The sequence below is a fragment of the Portunus trituberculatus genome, chromosome 25 (assembly GCF_017591435.1).
Source record: "Portunus trituberculatus isolate SZX2019 chromosome 25, ASM1759143v1, whole genome shotgun sequence".
NCBI lineage: Eukaryota > Metazoa > Arthropoda > Malacostraca > Decapoda > Portunidae > Portunus > Portunus trituberculatus.
Window position 1 is genome coordinate 15004034 of NC_059279.1, and position 20407 is coordinate 15024440.

The 20407-nt window shown below is 38.1% G+C and overlaps 2 protein-coding genes across 2 annotated transcripts; both read right to left on the minus strand.

The window, feature by feature from the left end:
* Window positions 1–1448: 1448 nt before the first annotated feature.
* On the minus strand, window positions 1449–4245 carry LOC123508665 (glutamate receptor ionotropic, kainate 3-like). Its single transcript, XM_045262511.1, has 7 exons — window positions 4213–4245; window positions 3979–4126; window positions 3511–3764; window positions 3216–3367; window positions 2848–2958; window positions 2574–2734; window positions 1449–2224 (listed from the first exon to the last, which is right to left on the minus strand). The coding sequence occupies exons 1-7, from the start codon at window positions 4243–4245 to the stop codon at window positions 2166–2168; spliced, it is 918 nt and encodes a 305-aa protein (XP_045118446.1). The 3' UTR covers window positions 1449–2165.
* Window positions 4246–9016: 4771 nt separating this feature from the next.
* On the minus strand, window positions 9017–15804 carry LOC123508793 (glutamate receptor ionotropic, delta-2-like). The gene is made up of 10 exons (XM_045262709.1): window positions 15667–15804; window positions 14946–15049; window positions 14340–14430; window positions 13668–13826; window positions 13023–13170; window positions 11889–12106; window positions 11256–11407; window positions 10710–10820; window positions 9736–9896; window positions 9017–9290 (listed from the first exon to the last, which is right to left on the minus strand). The coding sequence occupies exons 1-10, from the start codon at window positions 15706–15708 to the stop codon at window positions 9235–9237; spliced, it is 1242 nt and encodes a 413-aa protein (XP_045118644.1). The 5' UTR covers window positions 15709–15804; the 3' UTR covers window positions 9017–9234.
* Between the last annotated feature and the right edge of the window lie 4603 nt (window positions 15805–20407).

The window sequence follows — 20407 nt, forward strand, 5'->3', positions numbered from 1 at the left end:
CAAACTCACTATTTATATGTAAACAAAAAGCAAACAAAAGAAAAACAAAGATATGAGTAATGATCAAACTTTACCATAGCAAAGTAGAAAGAAACATCCATTAACGAAGCTGTATTGATTACCATTGCCTCTCGTGCCACTTCGTAACATTCTTAGAGCGAACTTGATTAAGCTCATCCATTAATCATTCCCTGTTGATGGATACAGGTAACTGAGCATTGATTAGAGGGAATTAAGCTGATCTGTGTCTAGATGAAGAGGTTCTTTACCATTCTCCTCGTTCACTTTGGAGGTGGTGGTGGTGGTGGTATGTCGTTGTTGTTGTTGTTGTTGTTGTTGTTGGTGGTGGTGGTGGTAGTTGTGGTGATGGTGGAAGTGATGGTAGTGGAGGTGGTGGTGTTTCGTTGTTGTTGTTAGTAGTAGTAGTAGTAGTAGTAGTTGTTGTTGTTATTGTTACTAATGTTCTCCTCCTTTGTGTTGGACGTTGGTAGTATAATGATCATACTGATTACTCAATGAACGGCTCCGAGTTTTTGAAGGTTAATAAAGAAAAATAATTAGGCGTCTTAATTACATCAGACATCAAATCGAGTAAAAATTATTCGGAAGTAGTTAAAACACCAAATAAATAGGTCTTGTTTATTGGTAGGACTGTGTCTAGTTCTGGTCACGACAAACTGGAGAGAGTTCAAAGAGTCATCAAGCTGATCCCACGACTGCGGGACAAGCCTTATGGGAAGCGCTTGTGGGAACTCAACTTAATTAGTATGAAGAAACGATAAATGCGAGGAGACTTAATTGAGCTGTTTAAACTGTTTCGGGGCTTTGATAACGTAAATATGTACATTAACAGTAGCAACACCGCTAGAAATAATGGTTACAAGATTATGGTAAGCGCCTCAGATCAGACGAGGCTAAACATTATTTCTTGAATGAAATTGTAAATGTCTGGAACTCTCCCTACACATGTTGTCTGTAGTAATTAAATAGAAACTTTTAAACAAGGTTCGGACAATCACCTCACATCACCCCCTCAAATAACGTACTTTGCGGTTACATAAAATATATTTCTTTTAGTTACTGTACTAGATAGTAAGATTTCTCTTTCAACCTTTCTTATATCTTTGATTCTCTCTTTTCCTGTGCTCTCTTGGTTTCCTTCCTTGAACCCTGGTGTCCTTCAACTTCTAACTCGTAAAATCTGTAGTGGTAAAATAGGCACACAGACAGCCTCATTAGGCACAGTAGGGCTGTTGCTGCCTGTTCTTTCCTTTGTATTCCTTGGTATCTATTCTCCTCCTCCAACTTCTCATTCCTTTCCCCCTCCTCCTTCTACTCTTCCTCTTCCTCGTAAGCATCTTAATAGACTTCCCTGCAAATGACATGTAAATGATGGAAACACCTCACATTTTTTCACATTTATTGTACCATTTCTAAAATATCTATGTTCTGATTACAATGGGCCTTAAATAATCTCGTCCGGGCCAACACGTTTGATGCTGTTCGGTCTTCTTTTGTGTTCCTTTGTGTTTTTGAGTGTCCTGTGAATGTGTGGATCAAAAAAATATTAGTATTTGCCAGCATATTAGACCTTGGAGTCAGCGTATAAAGGTCAGCGTCGATATGTAGTGTAATGGTGTTAAGTGTAAATGTCAGCATCGTTTGTAATTGTAAGCATATGTGCAGAAATGGTGACTGGTTAGGGATTAATGGTCAGAATAGCATAGTGGGTTTGTGGCTTGAGTAGTCATTTTCTAGTCACCATATATGTAGTAACTTTTCCCTATGCTAAGTTTGTGCTCAGCATAGAGTGGTGTGGAATCAGTAATTTCATCATCAGCACAAGAGAATTGTTATAAGCATAGTGAAGTTTACGGTCAGCATAGTTGGGTTTATATTAAGTTTTGGTTCGTTGTTAGCTAAGTGGGACTGGAATCAGCATAGTGGGGTTTGATCAGCATTGTGGGATGTGTTGTCAGGAGAGAGTGGTTTGATCAGCTTTGCTTGGAACGTTGTCAAGTGTAGTGGGATTTGGTCAACATGGAGGGATCAAATGAAGTATTTAAGAGCTGTTCATTATCAGCATATGTATAGAATCAATGCAGGATAATGATTAAATGAGTGTAAGGGTCAGAGTCACTTGTCCAGGGCAGGCGCGGTGAGTCTTACGAACAGCAGGCAGTGAGCAGCTCCAGAAGGAAGGCTATGGTGGCCACGCAGAGACCTGAGGGCGTGGAGATACAACACAGATAAGATTAATTTCCTCTGTCCATCCGCTCCTTCAGGCAGTGTTCATTCTTTCAGTTCTTCACGGAATCTAGAGTTTACTTAATTTAGAAATCCCGAATATCCTAACTCAAGGCCTCGTTAATGATTGGTGGATCACTCTTCTCCATTGGTACACATCTCACCCTGTCGGATAATCAGTCAATCAATCAATCAATCAATCAATCAATCAATCAATCAATTGGTCCGTCAGTCAGTCCGGCAGTCACTGACTCACTAAGTCGGTCAGTGAAACGGTCGGCCTTTCATCACTTGCAGCTTCTTCATTTCCTCCTCCACTCCCTTACCTCCCACCAGCACCAGGAATGGTCCTCCAAAGGCCTCCATGTCAAGGGCACTGATGCCGTCTTGCCGGTCTGTGCTGGGTGGCCTGAGGCAATGTGGCACTGTGCCGATCTGTTCCTGGAGCCAGATGTCCACCAGTCCCGCCTGCTGCAGCGTCAGGATACTGCGTGGGGAGTTTCGGGAACATTCATCTTACTCTGACACTTTATCATTGGGTTCCCTTATAAAAATCAATATCTGGTATGAAAATAAGTATATACAATTTCTGTAACTTACACGTCATTAACGCGGGACATGTAAGGAGAATTTCTTTTGAAGCCGACGCCTTTCCACACGCTAGAGATGACCTTCTCCCGCGCTATGTACACGTTGCAGCTTCCAGAGGTTCTTCGTGGCAGGATGGAAAAAAAAATAGGATGGAGATGTTGTGGTGTATAAGTCTATGCGTCAAGCAAGGTAATCACGCCATTTGAAGTCACATATGGAGTTTTAAATAAAAATAGTACAATGTGCTGCATGTGCATGGACATATGAAAAGAATATTGATCTCGGAGGAATTACTTTGAAAATCTTGTAAATATCTCTCACTCTTAGTAACTCATGAATTTTGTTTTCCTTCAGTAAAGGAATAAAGCCAAACTTACTCAAAATCCCAAGCCATGACTTTTATCATGGTAACGTCGTCGCAAAAACCGGCGTACTTGCCGTCTGCCAAGTCCTGGCGAGCTTCCCAGCAGTCCTTGAAAGTGCCGGAGCTTCTAAGGAACACTTCTCTCCTCGCTCCTTCCGTCGCCTCCTGAAAATGTCCCTCAGCTTTACCGTGAGAGGCTGTACTGGGTATGTGTCACCTATCGTGACGCACACTACCAATGAACACTTCCCCCCCGCGAAGAATAACCGTCACCACAAATTTGTACAGGCTAGAGGACGCGACGCTACCTGGAAGTACTGGTACAGCATGGATCCTCCCTCTACCTTCCAGGGCATGTCATTCTGAGCCACAAGGTCGTACATTGAGTCGATGGGGATGGTTACCCGCGGCACGGTGAGCATGGCGGTGAGGATGCCGCCGTAAGAAGACATGAACACCAAGGACGCCAGCAGCCAGGTGGTGACCAGCACGCGGCCTGCGTCATGGGGCGGCAGCCACTCGGACCCTGCAGTAAGGGGCGATAGAGGAGAAAAGGAAGAGGAAAAGTTGATTGATTAAGTGATCAAAATAAAAAAAGAAAAAGAAAATAATGTTGATACTAAGAGTGTGTGTGTGTGTGTGTGTGTGTGTGTGTGTGTGTGTGTGTGTGTGTGTGTGTGTGTGAGAGAGAGAGAGAGAGAGAGAGAGAGAGAGAGAGAGAGAGAGAGAGAGAGAGAGAGAGAGAGAGAGAGAGAAAGGCTGGGCCGATAACTCACCTTCTTGCGTCAGCGCCTTCACCACCCACACTAAGGTTTTGCCCACGGCGTCCCTCACGGCACGGCCAAAGATGTGTCCCTGGGCCCACACTACGAACACGGTGGAGCAGCTGATCCCCACAATGCTCAGCATGGTCAGGAGCCACACCTGAGGGCACCACCGCCACTTCAGCATCCCAAGGAATGATAGCGTGGACGTAATGACAGCCTTAGACAGGACAGCCCCTCCCTCACCTCAATGGTGAAGGCCTTCAGGAAGCCCGCCATGTCGGTCCTCACCCGCGGCCTTTCCACCATGATAGCCTTGTTCTCACTGGACAGCGGCATGGACATATCGCTGATCGTCTCCCGCTGCGGTGTGATGGTGAAGGGACCCAGTGCCATCTCCACCTCCTGCCCTTGGCCGGGACGGAGTTAGTAAGTCAACAAGCAAAGCTCGCTCAAAAGACGCACAAACGCATAGAAGTAATAATGCGTCGGTGCTTTTCTCTTCGTGTTGCTCTTGTGTGTGCTGTTGGATCATCACTAGAAAAGGAACTTTAGGCTTTGAATGAATCTTTTTGGAAATATCTCACGAGTCATTCCGTCCATTAATACTCAACTGCACTTCAAAAGTATTAAAATTAAACTTATACATTTACGTTAAACGGAGTGATCTTGTCTACTTATCGTATTGGTCATAAATCAACTATATTTCTACTGTCATTCATTGGGCTTCTTAGTTTTCTCAATCATAAGCCCTTTGATCTGTTAAAAACCTCCTTACACAACTTAATAACCGAGAGATTCTCAGCAGATAAGGAATATCATTACTGAAGGAAGGCTGGGAACAATGGAAGAACTGCTGCAGATCAACTGATTACTAATCATGCCTGTACCTGGACAACCTCATCTTTGCGTCACCCCAGCCCCGCCACCACCAACCTCACCTCCCTCTGCAGCATTCCCAGCATACCGGTCCAGGACCCATTAGCGTCTGGGCTTCCCCACTCCCACTCCTTCGGCCTCACCAACTCGTAGCTGATATATATATATATATATATATATATATATATATATATATATATATATATATATATATATATATATATATATATATATATATATATATATATACACACACACACACACACACACACACACACACACACACACACAATCAAATTTGATGTTATTACAATTAACTAATCCAGTGTATTTCCAGAATGGGAGAAAATATTGAAAGTTGCAAGGGCCGCCGTGGTAAAGTGGAACCTACTAGTTCTTAAAAAAAAAAAAAAATCTAGCTGATGAAATGATATGTCTGTGGTATGAATTGTAATACTGTTAGATACCTCATTACTTTGTAATAATATTTTTTTCATAAATACAAATAACAATACAAATGCAAGTAACAAGCTGGTGCTAGGAACAGTACATAGTATATTAAACACAGCAAGCTAATCAACGAGACTTCCCACGAGCTCACTTGAAATTGAGAACGTTTGCCACAACCTCCATGAACTTGAACATCGGGCCTTTGATTCTCATGGAGCCGTCCTCCTGAGGCAGCAGCGTGATCCATGTCTCCCACTGACGGACAGAGAGAGAGAGAGAGAGAGAGAGAGAGAGAGAGAGAGAGAGAGAGAGAGAGAGAGAAAATTTTAACTTTTGAACTATATGAAATTTATAAAAGAAGGAAAAAAAACTGTAAATAATGCTCGCAATTTTTTTTTTTTTTTTAAAGAATTGTGTTGACTTATGAAAAGAAAGTGACGCCAAGCAATCCTGCACAGTACAGTACCTGCTCCACCGCCACCCTCAGGAAAGGCTTCGAGGACTTCATGCCGGTGTCCTTCTCCAGTGAGCTTCTTATCCTCTAATGCGAACGTCTCTCTTTGCTCTTCGCTGCCTGAAAGAACGTGAAAACAAAATAAAGGAAGCCTGGACGTGACACTTTCTGTACTGGATGAACAGTCACGGTCATAAAATGTGTCCTGCTTCGCTGTCCTGTTGAATGTTAAACAGCTTTCTCATCATTCTTCTTTCTTAACAAAACTTAACCTTTTTTTTGACGAATAAGTCTGTGCAAACTGACTAGAAACCTATCACTTGGTACCACGCCCTCTTGAATGACACAATCGATGTAAGAGTAAATTTGCACAATAATATCCTGAAGACCATTCCTACCACACATTAATAGTCTTGTTTGCAATTACTAATAGCAGCATACCGCCACACCCAGAATTACGAAGCTTCGACCGCACACTGAATAAAACACGGGAATCTTGGTTCAACAGTTTTTTCATATAGGATCTATTTTCCTGTCCTCTTCCTTGACATCAACGTACGAGTATATAGCAAAGTGCACGCACACACACACACACACACACACACACACACACACACACACACACACACACACACACACACACACACACACACACACACAACTCCATAGTTTACGAATCACTCTAAGAAAACTGATTAAGAATTGAAAAAAAGAAAACTGTTAAAGCGAGATTAACTTTTTTATTTTTTCCATCTGAAGTGACGATTAAGTTACGCATATTTCTTTACGTTTTTATTTTCCACACTGCCAAGCACAAATTCACGAATAGAGGTGAAGAGCGTGCGTACAATTTTTGGAAAGATATTAAGATTTAAAAGAACACTCAAACTACTAAAACAAGATTGATGATTTCTTCCTTCAACATTTGCTATTTTTCACGACAGAAAACGACACAAGCCCTTTTGACGACTATCTTCACGTATCACTTCCGGGAAACGAGTACACTGTATGACTGAAAGAAATGTATATCTAGTACACAAACTTTTAAGTCTCCGTGAGTGTTAGCTGGAGTTTTTGGTGGAGTTATTAACCCTTTCAGTACAAGGACACATTTTTACCATGAATTTTTGGGTATGATTAGGCGATTTCATTAACATTAGCAAGGGTCTATGGAGGTCAGAAGACTAATGACCAGAGTCTTCACTATTTTAATTCCCACATAAGTTACTGAAGCTGTATAAAATCGTCAAATAATAATCGGAATGAATATGTAAAGGCGTCATGGTACTGAAGGGGTTAAAGTTAAAGCGCACGGAAGTAACCAACATATAGTAAATGGAAGGCAGAGATTACTAAACCCACCTGACTTACCTGTCTTACCTGTCTTGAAGCCTGTTGACGACTGAGCACATTTCTCTCATCATTCTTCTTTCTTACTCTTTCCCATTACTTAGTTCTCCCCCAGCGACATTTAATTATTTCTTAAAGTCGAGTGGGTAGGTAGAGGTTTGTCAATTTGCCAATACGAGCAGATCAGTTAGGTATGCATGGCGGAGCAGCGCGTGACTTGACTAGCTCTGACAGGTGACTGATAGGTAGACTTGCCCGGCCACCTGCTGAGAAAGGGCGACATTTTTTTTAACGTTACCTTGTCTGTCACCTTCCTTCTCTTCCTCATCTAACCTCTCTCTCACTGTTCCTTCCCTCTAACTGTCTTAACTTTAACGTTTTATTCTTCTGTATTAACTGTTATGTTCCTTGATGTGTCTACCTGTTAATTTTTACCTTTCTCGTTTATCTTATCTTTTTATACTTGTCTTATAAGCGTCTTTAATTTTATCGTTCTCTTCCTCGTACTTAGTTGTTATCTACGTTCATTTGGTTATCTATTTTCCACCTCTTGCTTATCTTGATGTTTTTTTTTTTTTGTCTGTTAATTTTTCATTCTTTATCTTGTACATCTGGTTTACTTTTCATCCTCTGACATATTCATCTTCTGACATATTTTTTAGCTTACCGCTCTATTAGTCTCTAGTTTCTTTCTGTTGATTGGTTCTGCTTCTCTGTTTCTCTCCTTTTACTTCTTTGTTGCTCTCCAACTTCTCTCTTCTGACCCAGAGCTTTTCTGTAGAGGTGAGTGTGTTGTTTCTTCTGTTATCTGTTTGCTAACCTCCTTTCTTTTCTTTATCATTTTCTTATTGATTTTGTTCTTAACCTAACATTTTCTTTTGTTAGTTTGTAAGTGTCTTATTGGCATTAATACTGGTAGTTTCTCTTTTTTTTTTTTTACCTGTAACCTAACATCCAGACTGTTTTTATACTTGCAACTGTTCTGTGTCTTTGATTAGTTGAGTGAGCATGTTGGATCGATTTAAGAGTAAATAATGAACAATAATACCCTGAACACCCTTCCTACCGCACCCTAATAAGCTTGTTCGTAGTTGCTAACTGAGTGTGTCTCTTGTGCACAAATAATCTAATTTTTTTTTTGTACAGCAGCATGACGAATTACGAAGCTTCCACCGCACATTTCAGAAGTATCCATATTTTTTGCGTATATGTAGCCAAAAAAAAAAACGAGAAAGAAAGGTAATGATAATTGATAGGTTTTTATCCTCTTGACCAACCTCCGCCGTTTTTTTTTTTTTTCTTATAGACCTTGTTGCGTTACAGGGGAAAAATATTTCAAAAGACCTTTTCCGCTATCGTCATGTGCTCTTGTGTCGTGTGGTATTGAATGATTATGAATATTTGTAATCACAAGTAGTATCTCAATTCAAACACATGAAAACCTCGCACCTGGACTGTAATTTTTTTGTTATGATTTGCAGCAATTTGTTTCCCGAGAAATAAAGGTACGCTGTTTTTTCATTTACTTATTCTCAGTTGAAGACAGAACCCACCTGCATTTAACATACTGGAAGAAAATGTATTACGAAACTCCTTTTGTGGAAAGTCAAGTGTTGCAAGTGGTGAAAAATCTTTCTCTTTACAATCCTACATATCTTATTTACTATCACTTGTGAATAGATGGGCTGGTAGCTGTTTATTATCTTTTTGTGGCTCTTTATTTATCTGTCTATAATACAGCGATACATATTAACATTTCAGAAGTATCCATATTTTGGCGTATATTTAGGCAAGAGAGAAGAGAAAGAAAGATAATGATAATTGATAAGTCTTTTATCCTCCTAACAAACCTCCGCCGTTTTTTTTTTCTTATAAACCTTGTTGCATTACAGGTGAAAAGACAGCAATGACAAGAAATGCGGATTAGTATTATTTTATTACTATTATCATCATCATCATTATCACCATCATCATCATCATCATCGTCACCGTTATTATCCTCATCACTAGTAAAAGCCCGTGTTTCTCGAGTAAGGTAGTGTGAGGAGAGATGAGAAGCTTGAGGTGTGTTACGAGGGGAGAGTCACAGGTCTTGGCGGCGAGTGTTCAGGGGCAGTAGTGATACGCGTCCGTGGTCAACAGGTCCTCATCAAGAATTCCACTCCGAACACGATGGCTGCTATCACTTCCCCTGCCAGAAGAAAGATCCTTACTTTCTGCAAGGCCTCCACTGATTTAATCTATTCAAGTAATCTGTGTAGCCATGTACCGACTCATTATTTGCCTAAGAAGAAACATTTAATTTTGATTTTGTTCACGCAATGTAAATTCTATCAACAGCAGGTTTATTTTTCGGAGATTTTTATGTGGAGCAGGAGCTGGTTGAAAGAAGCATAAACTAAATAAAGTAAATAGCAATTATAAAAAGAAATGCAGTCGATTTAATGAATTTAGGTGTGGTGAATTAATTGTGGTAGGTGTGGTAATATTCCTCTCTTAAAGCAGTTCAGAATGAAAAGAAAATTGTGAAATAGCTCTGGTGTGTGTGTGTGTGAGCAAAAAATCACTCCGTATAACAAGAGAAAATTAATAAGTAAAGTACAAGTTGAAGATACACTCCTTCCTCCTCAACTCACCCCCAAGCAGGACCAGCATAGGCCCGCCAAAGGACTTGAGATCGAGAGGAGAGACGCCGTCTGTGCGGTCAGCTGAGGGCGGCTGGAGACACTGCGGGGTGACAGCTATGACTTCACGCAGCCACTGATCCACCAGCCCAGCCTCCAGCAGAGCTCGGATTCTGCAGCCACGCCACACGAATGGACCATATCGTTAGGTTTAAGACACATATTCTCAAAATCTTCTGTTCCTCACCTCTACTATTTCAAAAGAGTTTATTTAAAATTACACGAGTTTTTAATGCAATTTTACGGTTCTAGAAGCAGAGTGTCAAGATTTCTCTATCATTAGCTGGAGAAACAGTCTTGGAAACCCCGCTAGTCGTCTCTGTAGCCTTGGGAAATAGTCTTGATGAGAGAGCAAAGCGTTTCAAAATACGAACCTAAGATTAGTATTTTGAAACGGTTCGGAGCCTCGTTTTAATTGGCAAGCTCTAATGAAGTTCTGGAAGTTTTTAAGGCAGTCTTCATGATTCCAGTAATGTTTTGATGAGTCTGGGTCATTGCCAAAAGAAAAAAGCATCTCTGTGAATCTGACTTTTCTCTTCCTTAGCTTTTGAAAACAGTATTAATCGTAATTTTTTTTTTCCAATTCCGTTAGATAGCTGTTTCAGTTGTAATGCTGTACTGTGAAATTCCTCTCAACAGTTCCGTTCCGTCCCGTTTTCTTTTTTTCACTTCGTTTTCTTTTCTGACAGAATCTACAGAGTATGCAATATTTTTTTCTTTTAATATATAACATTTGTCAATTTTGTCGATTCCTGTAATCATCTTTGAACTTACCTGGCCTTACAACAACTACTATTACTACCACAACAACAATCACTACAACTACTACTACTACTACTACTACTACTACTACTACTACTACTACTACTACTACTACTACTACTACTACTACTACTACTACTACTTCCATCATTTTTACCACTTACACATCATTGGCAGGCTCAAAGTAAGAGGAGTTTCTTTTGAAGGCGACGGCCACCCAGGCGCTGGAGTAGACCATCTCCCTGGCGATGTACAGATGGCAGTCCCCGGAGGTGCTGCAGGAAAGAGGCGTCAGTGAGTGTTAGTGTTAAGGTCCATACCGCCATACCTCATTACCGTCTTTCGTCAGTAGTGGTGGTGGTGGTGGTGGTGGTGGTATTGGTGGTGGTAATATAAATACGTATTACTTTTTCTATTTTTCTCACTAAGCATAAATTCCAAGTAAGAAAGATTAATTGGACTGACAAATGCACACACACACACACACACACACACACACACACACACACACACACACACACACACACACACACACACACACACACACACACACACACACACACACACACACACACACACAAATAGAAGAATAACTGTACTATTTAAGAACAAAATAAAAAGATTGTAAGAGAAAAAAATAAGAATAATAAAAAATAGTGATGATCATTATAACCATAACTAGTTGCACACTGCAGGGAGGAGAGGCTGACCTAAAGTCCCACGCCATGGCTTTCTTCATGGTGATAATGTCGCATATCGCAGCAAACTCCCCGTTAACTATTTCCTGCCGCGCCGCCCAGCAGTCCTGGAAGGTGCCTGACCTGCCCGTGAACACCTCGCGCCGCACGCCGTCCGTTGCCTCCTGCAGGAGAAAGAACACAATTGTCACAAATTGAGAACGATGGATAGATGGATGGATAGGTAACAATATATGGATAGGTAAATTGATATATAAATAGAAAGATAGATAGAGGTAGAAATGATAGATAGATAAATGGATGTATAGACTGACAAATAGATAAATAGATAGATACTTTATTGACCCTTAAACATTCTATAAAAAGATGTCTGGATGAAAATGTTATGTGTAGTCGAAGTATACGTTCAAATTACAGTAAAATATAAAGTCTTACACAGACGTGGTGAAGGTACAGTACCGTCAAATGAATAAAGAAAAGAAAAAAAAAAAACGAAGCACATTGACAGACAAATAAAACAGTAAACAACTCAACAATAAAATCAAACTAAGCAACAAAGTAAAATATAAAACAATACACAAACGAACAGACAGAAAAGAAAAAGAAAACAGCCAGAAATATATCGCTGCATGACTGCATGACAACCTTGAAGTACTGGAACATGGAGGAGCCCGCTTCGAGCCTCCAGGGAATGTCAGCCTGCGCCACCATGTCGTAGATAGAGTTAATGGGAATCACCACGCGGGGCAGAGTAAGCATAGCGGTGAGAATGCCGCTGTAGGAGGACATGAACACCAGGGACGCCAGTAACCAGGTGGTGATCAGAAGGCGGCCAGCGTCATTCTTAGGCAACCACGTCGAGCCTGAAGGAGGAGAAGGTGAAGAAATAAGAAGAACAAGAGTAAGAAAGAAAACAGGTTTATAATTCTTGCATAACCGAGGGAAGGACGAACATGTAATCTGTCCCAATAAAAACTAGTGAATTATGCAGATGTGTAAATTTATGGACAAGAGGGAGGGGGAAGATACTCAGACGTGAAATATTCATGTGCAATAACAGATCAATAGAAGCGAGAATTTTTCATGGAGCTTTATTCAAACTGTCCATGAATTAATACACTTGTTACTGTAGCAATACCTATAGCAGACTAACAAGCAAGGGAAGGAAGTACGGAGTATGTAATCACAGGAGACAGCGAGAACAGACAGACATATGATGTGTTACAGAGAATGGTAGTAATGTGAAAAATGACAGTACTCGAAATAATTGGAGAGGATTACGTAGAAGATGGGATGAGAATATGAGAAGGAGTATGGATTGGAATAATGAGAACAGCAAAGGATAAACAATAAACAAGATTACCAAGGAACTCGTGCAGCTGTGGCCAGAAATAACGTTACGGATTTCTCAACAGTGAACAGGATAGTGTCATGGAAGCCAGTCGAAAAGGAATACAAGTTGCTGAAAACCGTAACACTATTTCAGTCAGAACCTGTACTTGTCACTAATTACAGATAAAAAATTGCGAAAAATGAGCAAGAACTACAAGAAAGGAAATAGCAGTAGTAGTAGTAGTAGTAGTGGTAGTAGTAGAAGTAGTAGTAGTAGCAGCAGCAGCAGCAGTAGTAGCAGTTGTAGTAGTAATAGTAGTAGTAGTAGTAGTAGTAGTAGTAGTAGTAGTAGTAGTAGTAGAAGTAGCAGTAAGAGTAGTAGCTGCAGTAGCAATAGAAGACAAAGAATAAGAAACGTAAGAACAAGAGAACCTAACCAAAACTTACTCTCCTGTGTGAATGCCTTCAGAACCCACAAGCAGACTTTTGACCCCAAGCCCTCCACTGGGATACCAAACAAGACATTCTCAGCGCGCACCAGCAGAGTAGTGACGATGGCGGTGATGATGGCAAACACTAGCGTCAGTAGCCATGTCTGGAAGTTTGGCCACACTGAGACGATTAACAATATGGAACTCGAAAAAAAAGAAAAAGATTTGTATGAAAGAACTCACAAATGGTGAACACTGCTGCTTTAGAATATTAAGAAAGTATGGCAAAGAAAAGGATATTTAGAGACATTGAAAGGATGAAAAGTGGAAAGTTTATAGTTAACTTCTTCAATACTGGGACACATTTTTACCTTGAGATTTGTGTATCATTAGACCATTTTATTGACTTTATGAAGGGTCTATGGAGGTCAGAGGATTAATGGCCAGAGTCTTCACTATTCTAATCCCCCACATTCTAAAGTTGTATAAAATCAAATAGTAACCAGAATTAATGTGGAAACGCGTCATGGTACTGAAGGGGTCAAAATGCATATAAATAAACCAGTACAAGAGAATAAAAAAAAGAAGACAAAGTAAAGTAAGACAAGACATCACAAGACAAGACAAGCCAACGCAACACAGCTTGCTTTCCCATCATCACCTCATAAGTGAACGCCTTGACAAATCCCGCCATGTCCGTGTCCAGCTTGGGCCGCGCCAACAGTATTGCTTTGTCGGCGCCGGACAGAGGGTAGGTCAGGTCACTCACTGTCTCCCGCTGAGGCGTCACCGTGAAGGGACCCACGGCGAACTCAACCTCCTTCAGGATGGTAAACAGTAAAATCAAAACTTGTTTATATTATCACTGAAATATAGAATAGTGATAGTTTTGTAATGACCGTATGATATATCGTGTATATTTTTTGCCCCCATACAATTAATTATACATGTGAGACTATTTGCGACTTGGTGTTCGATTCTGATAAGTAAGGTATCCATGAATGCCAATTATATCGATAGGAATCTGTCCTGTAATCATAGATCAACATATAGAGTTTATGTGATCTTAATGTCAGTCTGTCTGATTACTAGTCAGTGGATAGCTAATGTACATACTTAATATTGAAATGTGGCTAGCAAATCATATTAATTGATATATAACTGCTGTTCATCAAAGGAATACAGTAATACTTTTAAACACATATTGTGTGGCGAAGGAGGTAAAGAAGGCACCATATGAGTAAAATGGAATAGGAGAACAACAAGTGTTAGTTTTTTTGATTGTACAGTATCATTGGTTAGCGCCGTGAGCTGTGACCTCCGTCAGACTCACCTCCCGCTGCAGCATCCCCAGCATTCCATTCCAGTCACCATTCTCGTCTGGGCCGCCCCACACCTTCTCCGGGGACTGTGTGAGCTCATAGCTATTGAGAAGCAACCAGGCAACACAACACATTACTTGAGAGTCCTTCGCACTTTTTGTTGCACATTGCTAAATTTTGCGTCAAATTCTAAATAAGAATTTTACCTTTTTTTATTATTGATTTTATTTTATTTTTTTCTACATTTTATAAATGCTTCTTTGCTCGTCGGTTTATTCAATTTATTTTTATATTCTTTTCTCTGAGAATTGCAAATGAAACTAATAAATTGATTTGTTCATTTTTTTTACACGTCTATCTATTTCCTTATCATAAAATACTGTGTTTTATTGTTTTCTCGTATTTTCTTTATAAAATTCTCATTAATAAAGTCTTTAACTGATCTACTCATTTCCCTAGATGTTTTTTTTTTTAAATTGTGCCTCGTTAGGTTTCCTAATCTTAGAATTTTCTGTTCATATATTCATACATCTGCTTCCTTATTCATTGCTACTCATATCTCGCATCATCTAGTTTCCCAATCATAAGGCTAAACATAACTTAGTGTTTTGACGCACTCGAAGCGCAGCACGGTAGAGAGGACCTGCAGGAAGTTCCCCATTGGCCCCACAATGCTGAGGGTGCCGTCCTGCGCGCGCACCAGCTTCGTCCACGGAACCCACTGGCGGGGATGGGATCGAGAGGTTAATTAAGGTGTTGTCTTTCACTCTCAGTACCAATAAAGGTGGGTGATAAAGGTACTTCTGTAGGAGTAATGAGAGTGTTCTTTTTCAATTCTCGTCATAAAAAAGGATATATCAATGTAGTGCTTGATATAAATGTCTATTGGAAGAGTTATATATGTATATGACAAGCAGAGAGATACGTTTGTTATGTTTATCATAGTTCATTAGTCAAAGGACGAAAATAAAATACCAGGAATTATCATGAATGGTTAATAGGATATAGTAAATATATGAGAAAGATTGTGTGTATGTTTGTATGTTTATGTTTTACATGTGATAAATGGTTAATTGAATCGGGTAACTATATTGTAAATTAAGTATATCTATAGTACTTTACATTTCATAAATTATCTTATAAAAAGTTAAATATAATTAATTTCATATTAGGAAACATGTCTGTGACATTTGTCATACATAAATGGGGGGATATATCTCAACGCAGAAAAATATTTAACACTCATCTCATATGACTATTGAAAGATAAATCTGCATGTAACAAAAAGGTTTATCAGTAACAATTATTATCTGTGTGTACTGAAGGACAGATAGTTACCTCCTCACATGCAATTCTCAGGAAAGGTCTTCGTTCAGTCATGGTTGAAGAGCCAGTTTATCTTATGTTTAGTGTTTCCTCAACGTTCTTTACTTCCTTCTCTCTTCTTTACAATTCTCGCTTGTTCGTCTTGCTTCTATCGAATGAATGACATAAATTATTAATCATACTACATCTTCATAATCTTTTACCTTTTCTTTTCAGTTTTCTTTTCTATCTAAGAGGTTTGCTATACATGCTGAATACTTAAACTAAGAGTTTTAAAGTTATGTGAGTTTTTTTTTTCTCGTTTGCAATAACGTAATATTACAGTAAGAGATAGACCAATGAACTACGTGTTTGTAAAAGGATTAGTATATTGATTGTTTGGCCTTATAACTCTGTGTGATTTTAGACTTTCTGTCAACTGAAAGCCAGATCAGTAATCTAAAACTTTACTGTTATAACCTGAAGATGTTACATTAAATCTGCATAGCATTTTTACCCCGATGTCCGTGAACACTTCATATCAGAGCAAAACATATTCATTCACCAGCTAATTCACTCACATAAAATGACTGCAACAACAACAAAAGTGAAAATATTATATCAGGGAAAGAATAGTATAATTTTCATGAATATATTTGCTCTATAGTTGTCAGTTGCAGTAGATATCCTCAAAGTTCATGTGCATTTTTTAAGCAATTATGTTTGTAAAAATTTCCCCCTTTACCTTTGTCTTTGATTAAAGTTATATTTTACTGGCAGAGATAACTATATAAAGAACTAGGAAAAGAGTAGAGGCGTCTGGAATATGTAAATAACTAAAATCAAACAGTCCCCACAAATTCACTGAACTCTGTACTTCGTAAGCACCAAACGTTCTGAGGGACGCAAAGAACCAGAGAGGCAGAATGAAGAATGCTACAAGAATCTTTGCTTAGGTGTCCAAATGTAGACTAATAGCGAAGTGGTATAATGGAGAGATGAAAGGGAAGATAAGCTGGGGTGGTCTGGGGTAGCTGGATAGTATCATAACCAGAAAAATAGATGAAGATACGAGATGAGTTTTCTGGGGTGATTTGTGATAGACCTCATGTATTATGGAGAGACAGAAAAATATATGAGAACTATGAAGTAAGATGTAATATGATTGCATAGAACAGATCAGCAGTATTGTGATCAGACAGATAAGCAAATAAAAAGATGAGATAAGATGTTTTTTTCTGACAATCTGTGAGAGACGGGCTGTGTTGGGAGTAGAGAGTGAAATAGGTGAAGGTTATAAGGTAAGGTATAGTTGTAGTTGTATGGTTTGGAACTGTCAGCCATTTGACAATTAAAGCACGTTGTGATCTTAGAGTTTTGACCTTGTTAAGTTGAATAATAAGGTTGCCGGTAATGGTAGTGTTGGTGGTGTGGTGATGGTGGTCGTGGTAGTTGTGGTAATGGTAGAAGTAATGTTTTGCTATTACCTTACCTTATGATCCCTCAGGTGAGAAAAGACTGATTAGGGAGCTTACCTGTCCTTCTCTCCACGCGGACACTTGTTAACTGACTCTCCTTGCCACCTTCTCGTCATGTCACTCGCCCTCCACCACTACCCCCAACCAAAGACCCTCTCATCTCACATTAAAATAGACAGGCTGGGGTCCATAACTGTCTGATTGATGCATTATTGAGGTGGTCCATCACACCTGCCGCCGCCGCTAAATGAAGGAGGGGTGAGAAATATGAGTACAGGTGCTGCTTGGTGCCCTTTAATATTGATGAAAATTATGATAACTTTTGTGATATTTGATACGTATTCATTGCCATCGAGGCGGTTAGTCAATAAGTCATTAATTCCCTGACGTCCGTTATGGAGTCAGTCAGCCGCTCTGTTATGCAGTGAGTCAAGTAGTGAAGCTCATTAGAAAGTCATTAGGAAAGTGATTAAGGAACTAACTTTGATGATTTGTTATTTTATGTAATTGTTTTCTCTATTTGCTTTGTTTGGGTTTAAAGATATGAATACACACACACACACACACACACACACACACACACACACACACACACACACACACACACACACACACACACACACACACACACACACACACATGCATGTAATCCACACGTGAATTAGACAGTATCTTTATTTCAACGAAGTACATTCCTGTTCGAATTTTATGTAGGTGAAGCCTTAGAATTTTATGAATTTCGTTGATGTTAAGTAGAAGTTCCACTATTTATTATTTGAAATACCATCTCTCTCATTTCTTTGTTCATCCCATTTTGTTATCTATACCCCTTTCTTTTGTAAAGGATATTAGTATCATTATTAAAGTTAATGTTAATATTTTTATTATTATTATTATTATTATTATTATTATTATTATTATTATTATTATTATTACTATTATTTTCATTATCGATATTATTATTATTATTGTTATTATTATTATTGTTATTATTATTATTATTGTTATTATTATTATTATTATTATTATTATTATTATTATTATTATTATTATTATTATTATTATTATTATTATTATTATTATTATTATTATTACTATTTTTAGTAGTAGTCGTAATAATAGTAGCAGTATACTAGAAGTAGTAGTAGTAGTATTAGTAGTAGCAGTAGTAGTAGCAGTATTTCCAACAGGCAGTAGCAAGGCTTTCCAAGCTTCCATTCTCGTGAGGCTGGAGTTAAGTTCCCAGCCTTCAAGACCTTACCCACATGTACACTGCACCACAGACTCTCTCTCTCGTCAAAAAATGTCACCAAAATAATTTCGTCTCTGTTAAGAAATACCTTCACATAGCATTGTGTTCACTACGATGCTGAGTTTCCATTTAGTCAGAGTATCTCTACATCAGTTTTGACAGAAATGAAAATACATTTTTTTTCCACTTTCTATCGTTACCTACCGACACCTCCCTCCTGCAGCATTGTGGGTACAATGTGTAGTTAGAATGGCGCCGCTACTTTTTTTTTTCTACCATGTGGGCTTTTCACGGGAATTTATGGGCTAAAGGGGATACTTTTTTGGGGTACCTCCTATCTCAAAGCCCACCCGCTAGGAAACCCTTGCCCCGAGTGAGGAAGCCCAACCTACACTCGGACCCTGGACAAAGTAATAAACAATGGTAATAAGCGTTAAGAGTACATTAAATTGAAAAAAAAAGCTAGATAAGAAAACAAAAAAATAAATAAATAAGATAATAAAATAATGATAAAATAAATAAATGAAATAATAATAATAATGATAAAATATATAAATAGAATAACAAAATAATAATAATAATGATGATGAAATAAATAAATAATATAATAAAAATAATAATAATAATAATAATAAAATAAATAAATAAAATAATAATAATGATAAAATAAATAAATAAATAATGAAATAATAATATTGAGAGAATAAAAAGAAAAGATGAAAAGTAAAAATGGATCCAGAAATAAAAAAAAAGAACAAAAAGTGAGTAATAAATGTTAATAATAAGAGGAGTGAGTAATAAATGTTAATAATAAGTGTTAAAAAGAAGAAGACCGAACTGAAACTAAATAAACAATAGAGAAAAAAATAAATAGTACTGAGTGTTAGAAATTACTGGTAACAAATATTAAGAGTTAAATCAAGAAAATAAATAACTGAAACGAAATAGAAAAAAAAGAATATTACGCTAAAGAATAAAAAAAATAGATATAAAAAGAAAAACAAGTAAATATCAAGTAAAATAATGATTATAATGAATAGCGTCATGAAATAGAATACAATAATAGAAATAAATAAAATCATATCAATAAGAAAAATGAGCAAAAAAAAAAAGATAGCAAGCAGCAGTTAATACAATGATAGTGAGATAACAAGCGACAATGATTTCCACTTGCTCGGAATAATGGGATGCAAGATTTTCATTTCCTTAGTAATAATAAGTGTTAAAAGTGAATAAGACAGAACTAAAACTAAAGGAAACATTAAAAAGAAAGAAAATAGTAGTGTGGAAATGTATAAAGGATGAAATAAAGAAAGCATTTTAATCGAACTAGAAAAAAATATTACGCTAAGGAAAATAAAAAAGAAATAAAGATAAATGGAAAAGATAAGCTGAATCTCAACTAAGATAATGATTGTATTGGAAAGTATAATGAAATACAACAATAACAATAACAAAAATGGATAAATTCAAATAGATGAATAAAATGAACAAAAAGTAAATAGCAAGTAGGTCTTAAAACAATGATAATGAGATAATGAACAATAATGATTTCCACCTGGTCGGAATAATGAGATATAAGATTTCAATTTCCTTTGGTAAGTTACGCAGAGTTGAGGCGCGTTCACCGCCGATCACTTGTATTAAGTCACGCCAAGTGGTGGAATATCTATTGATTTGATTCAGTACTTTTTTTTATACCATATGGGCTTTTCACGGGAATTTATGGGCTAAAGGGAATACTTAGAGTGATAAACGGCGTTGTGTTGCAAGCTCCACCAAGACCAAGAAGGAGTGTGGCTGTGACCCTCATAGACCGCTGCTTGATGATGCTCTTACCACCTAAACTTTCATGGTCATTGTCAATTGTTTGTTAGCTGTGTGACTTTTCAGAGACCGCCAGGGATGATTAGTTCTGTTCTCATGATTAGTTTTCTTAGCCATGGTCTAGAATGGATAATGAATAGAAAAATTAGAATCGAGTAACAAGGAACATAGTATACTATTAGGCACCATTACAAACATTCTATACTTCTGTGCAGCA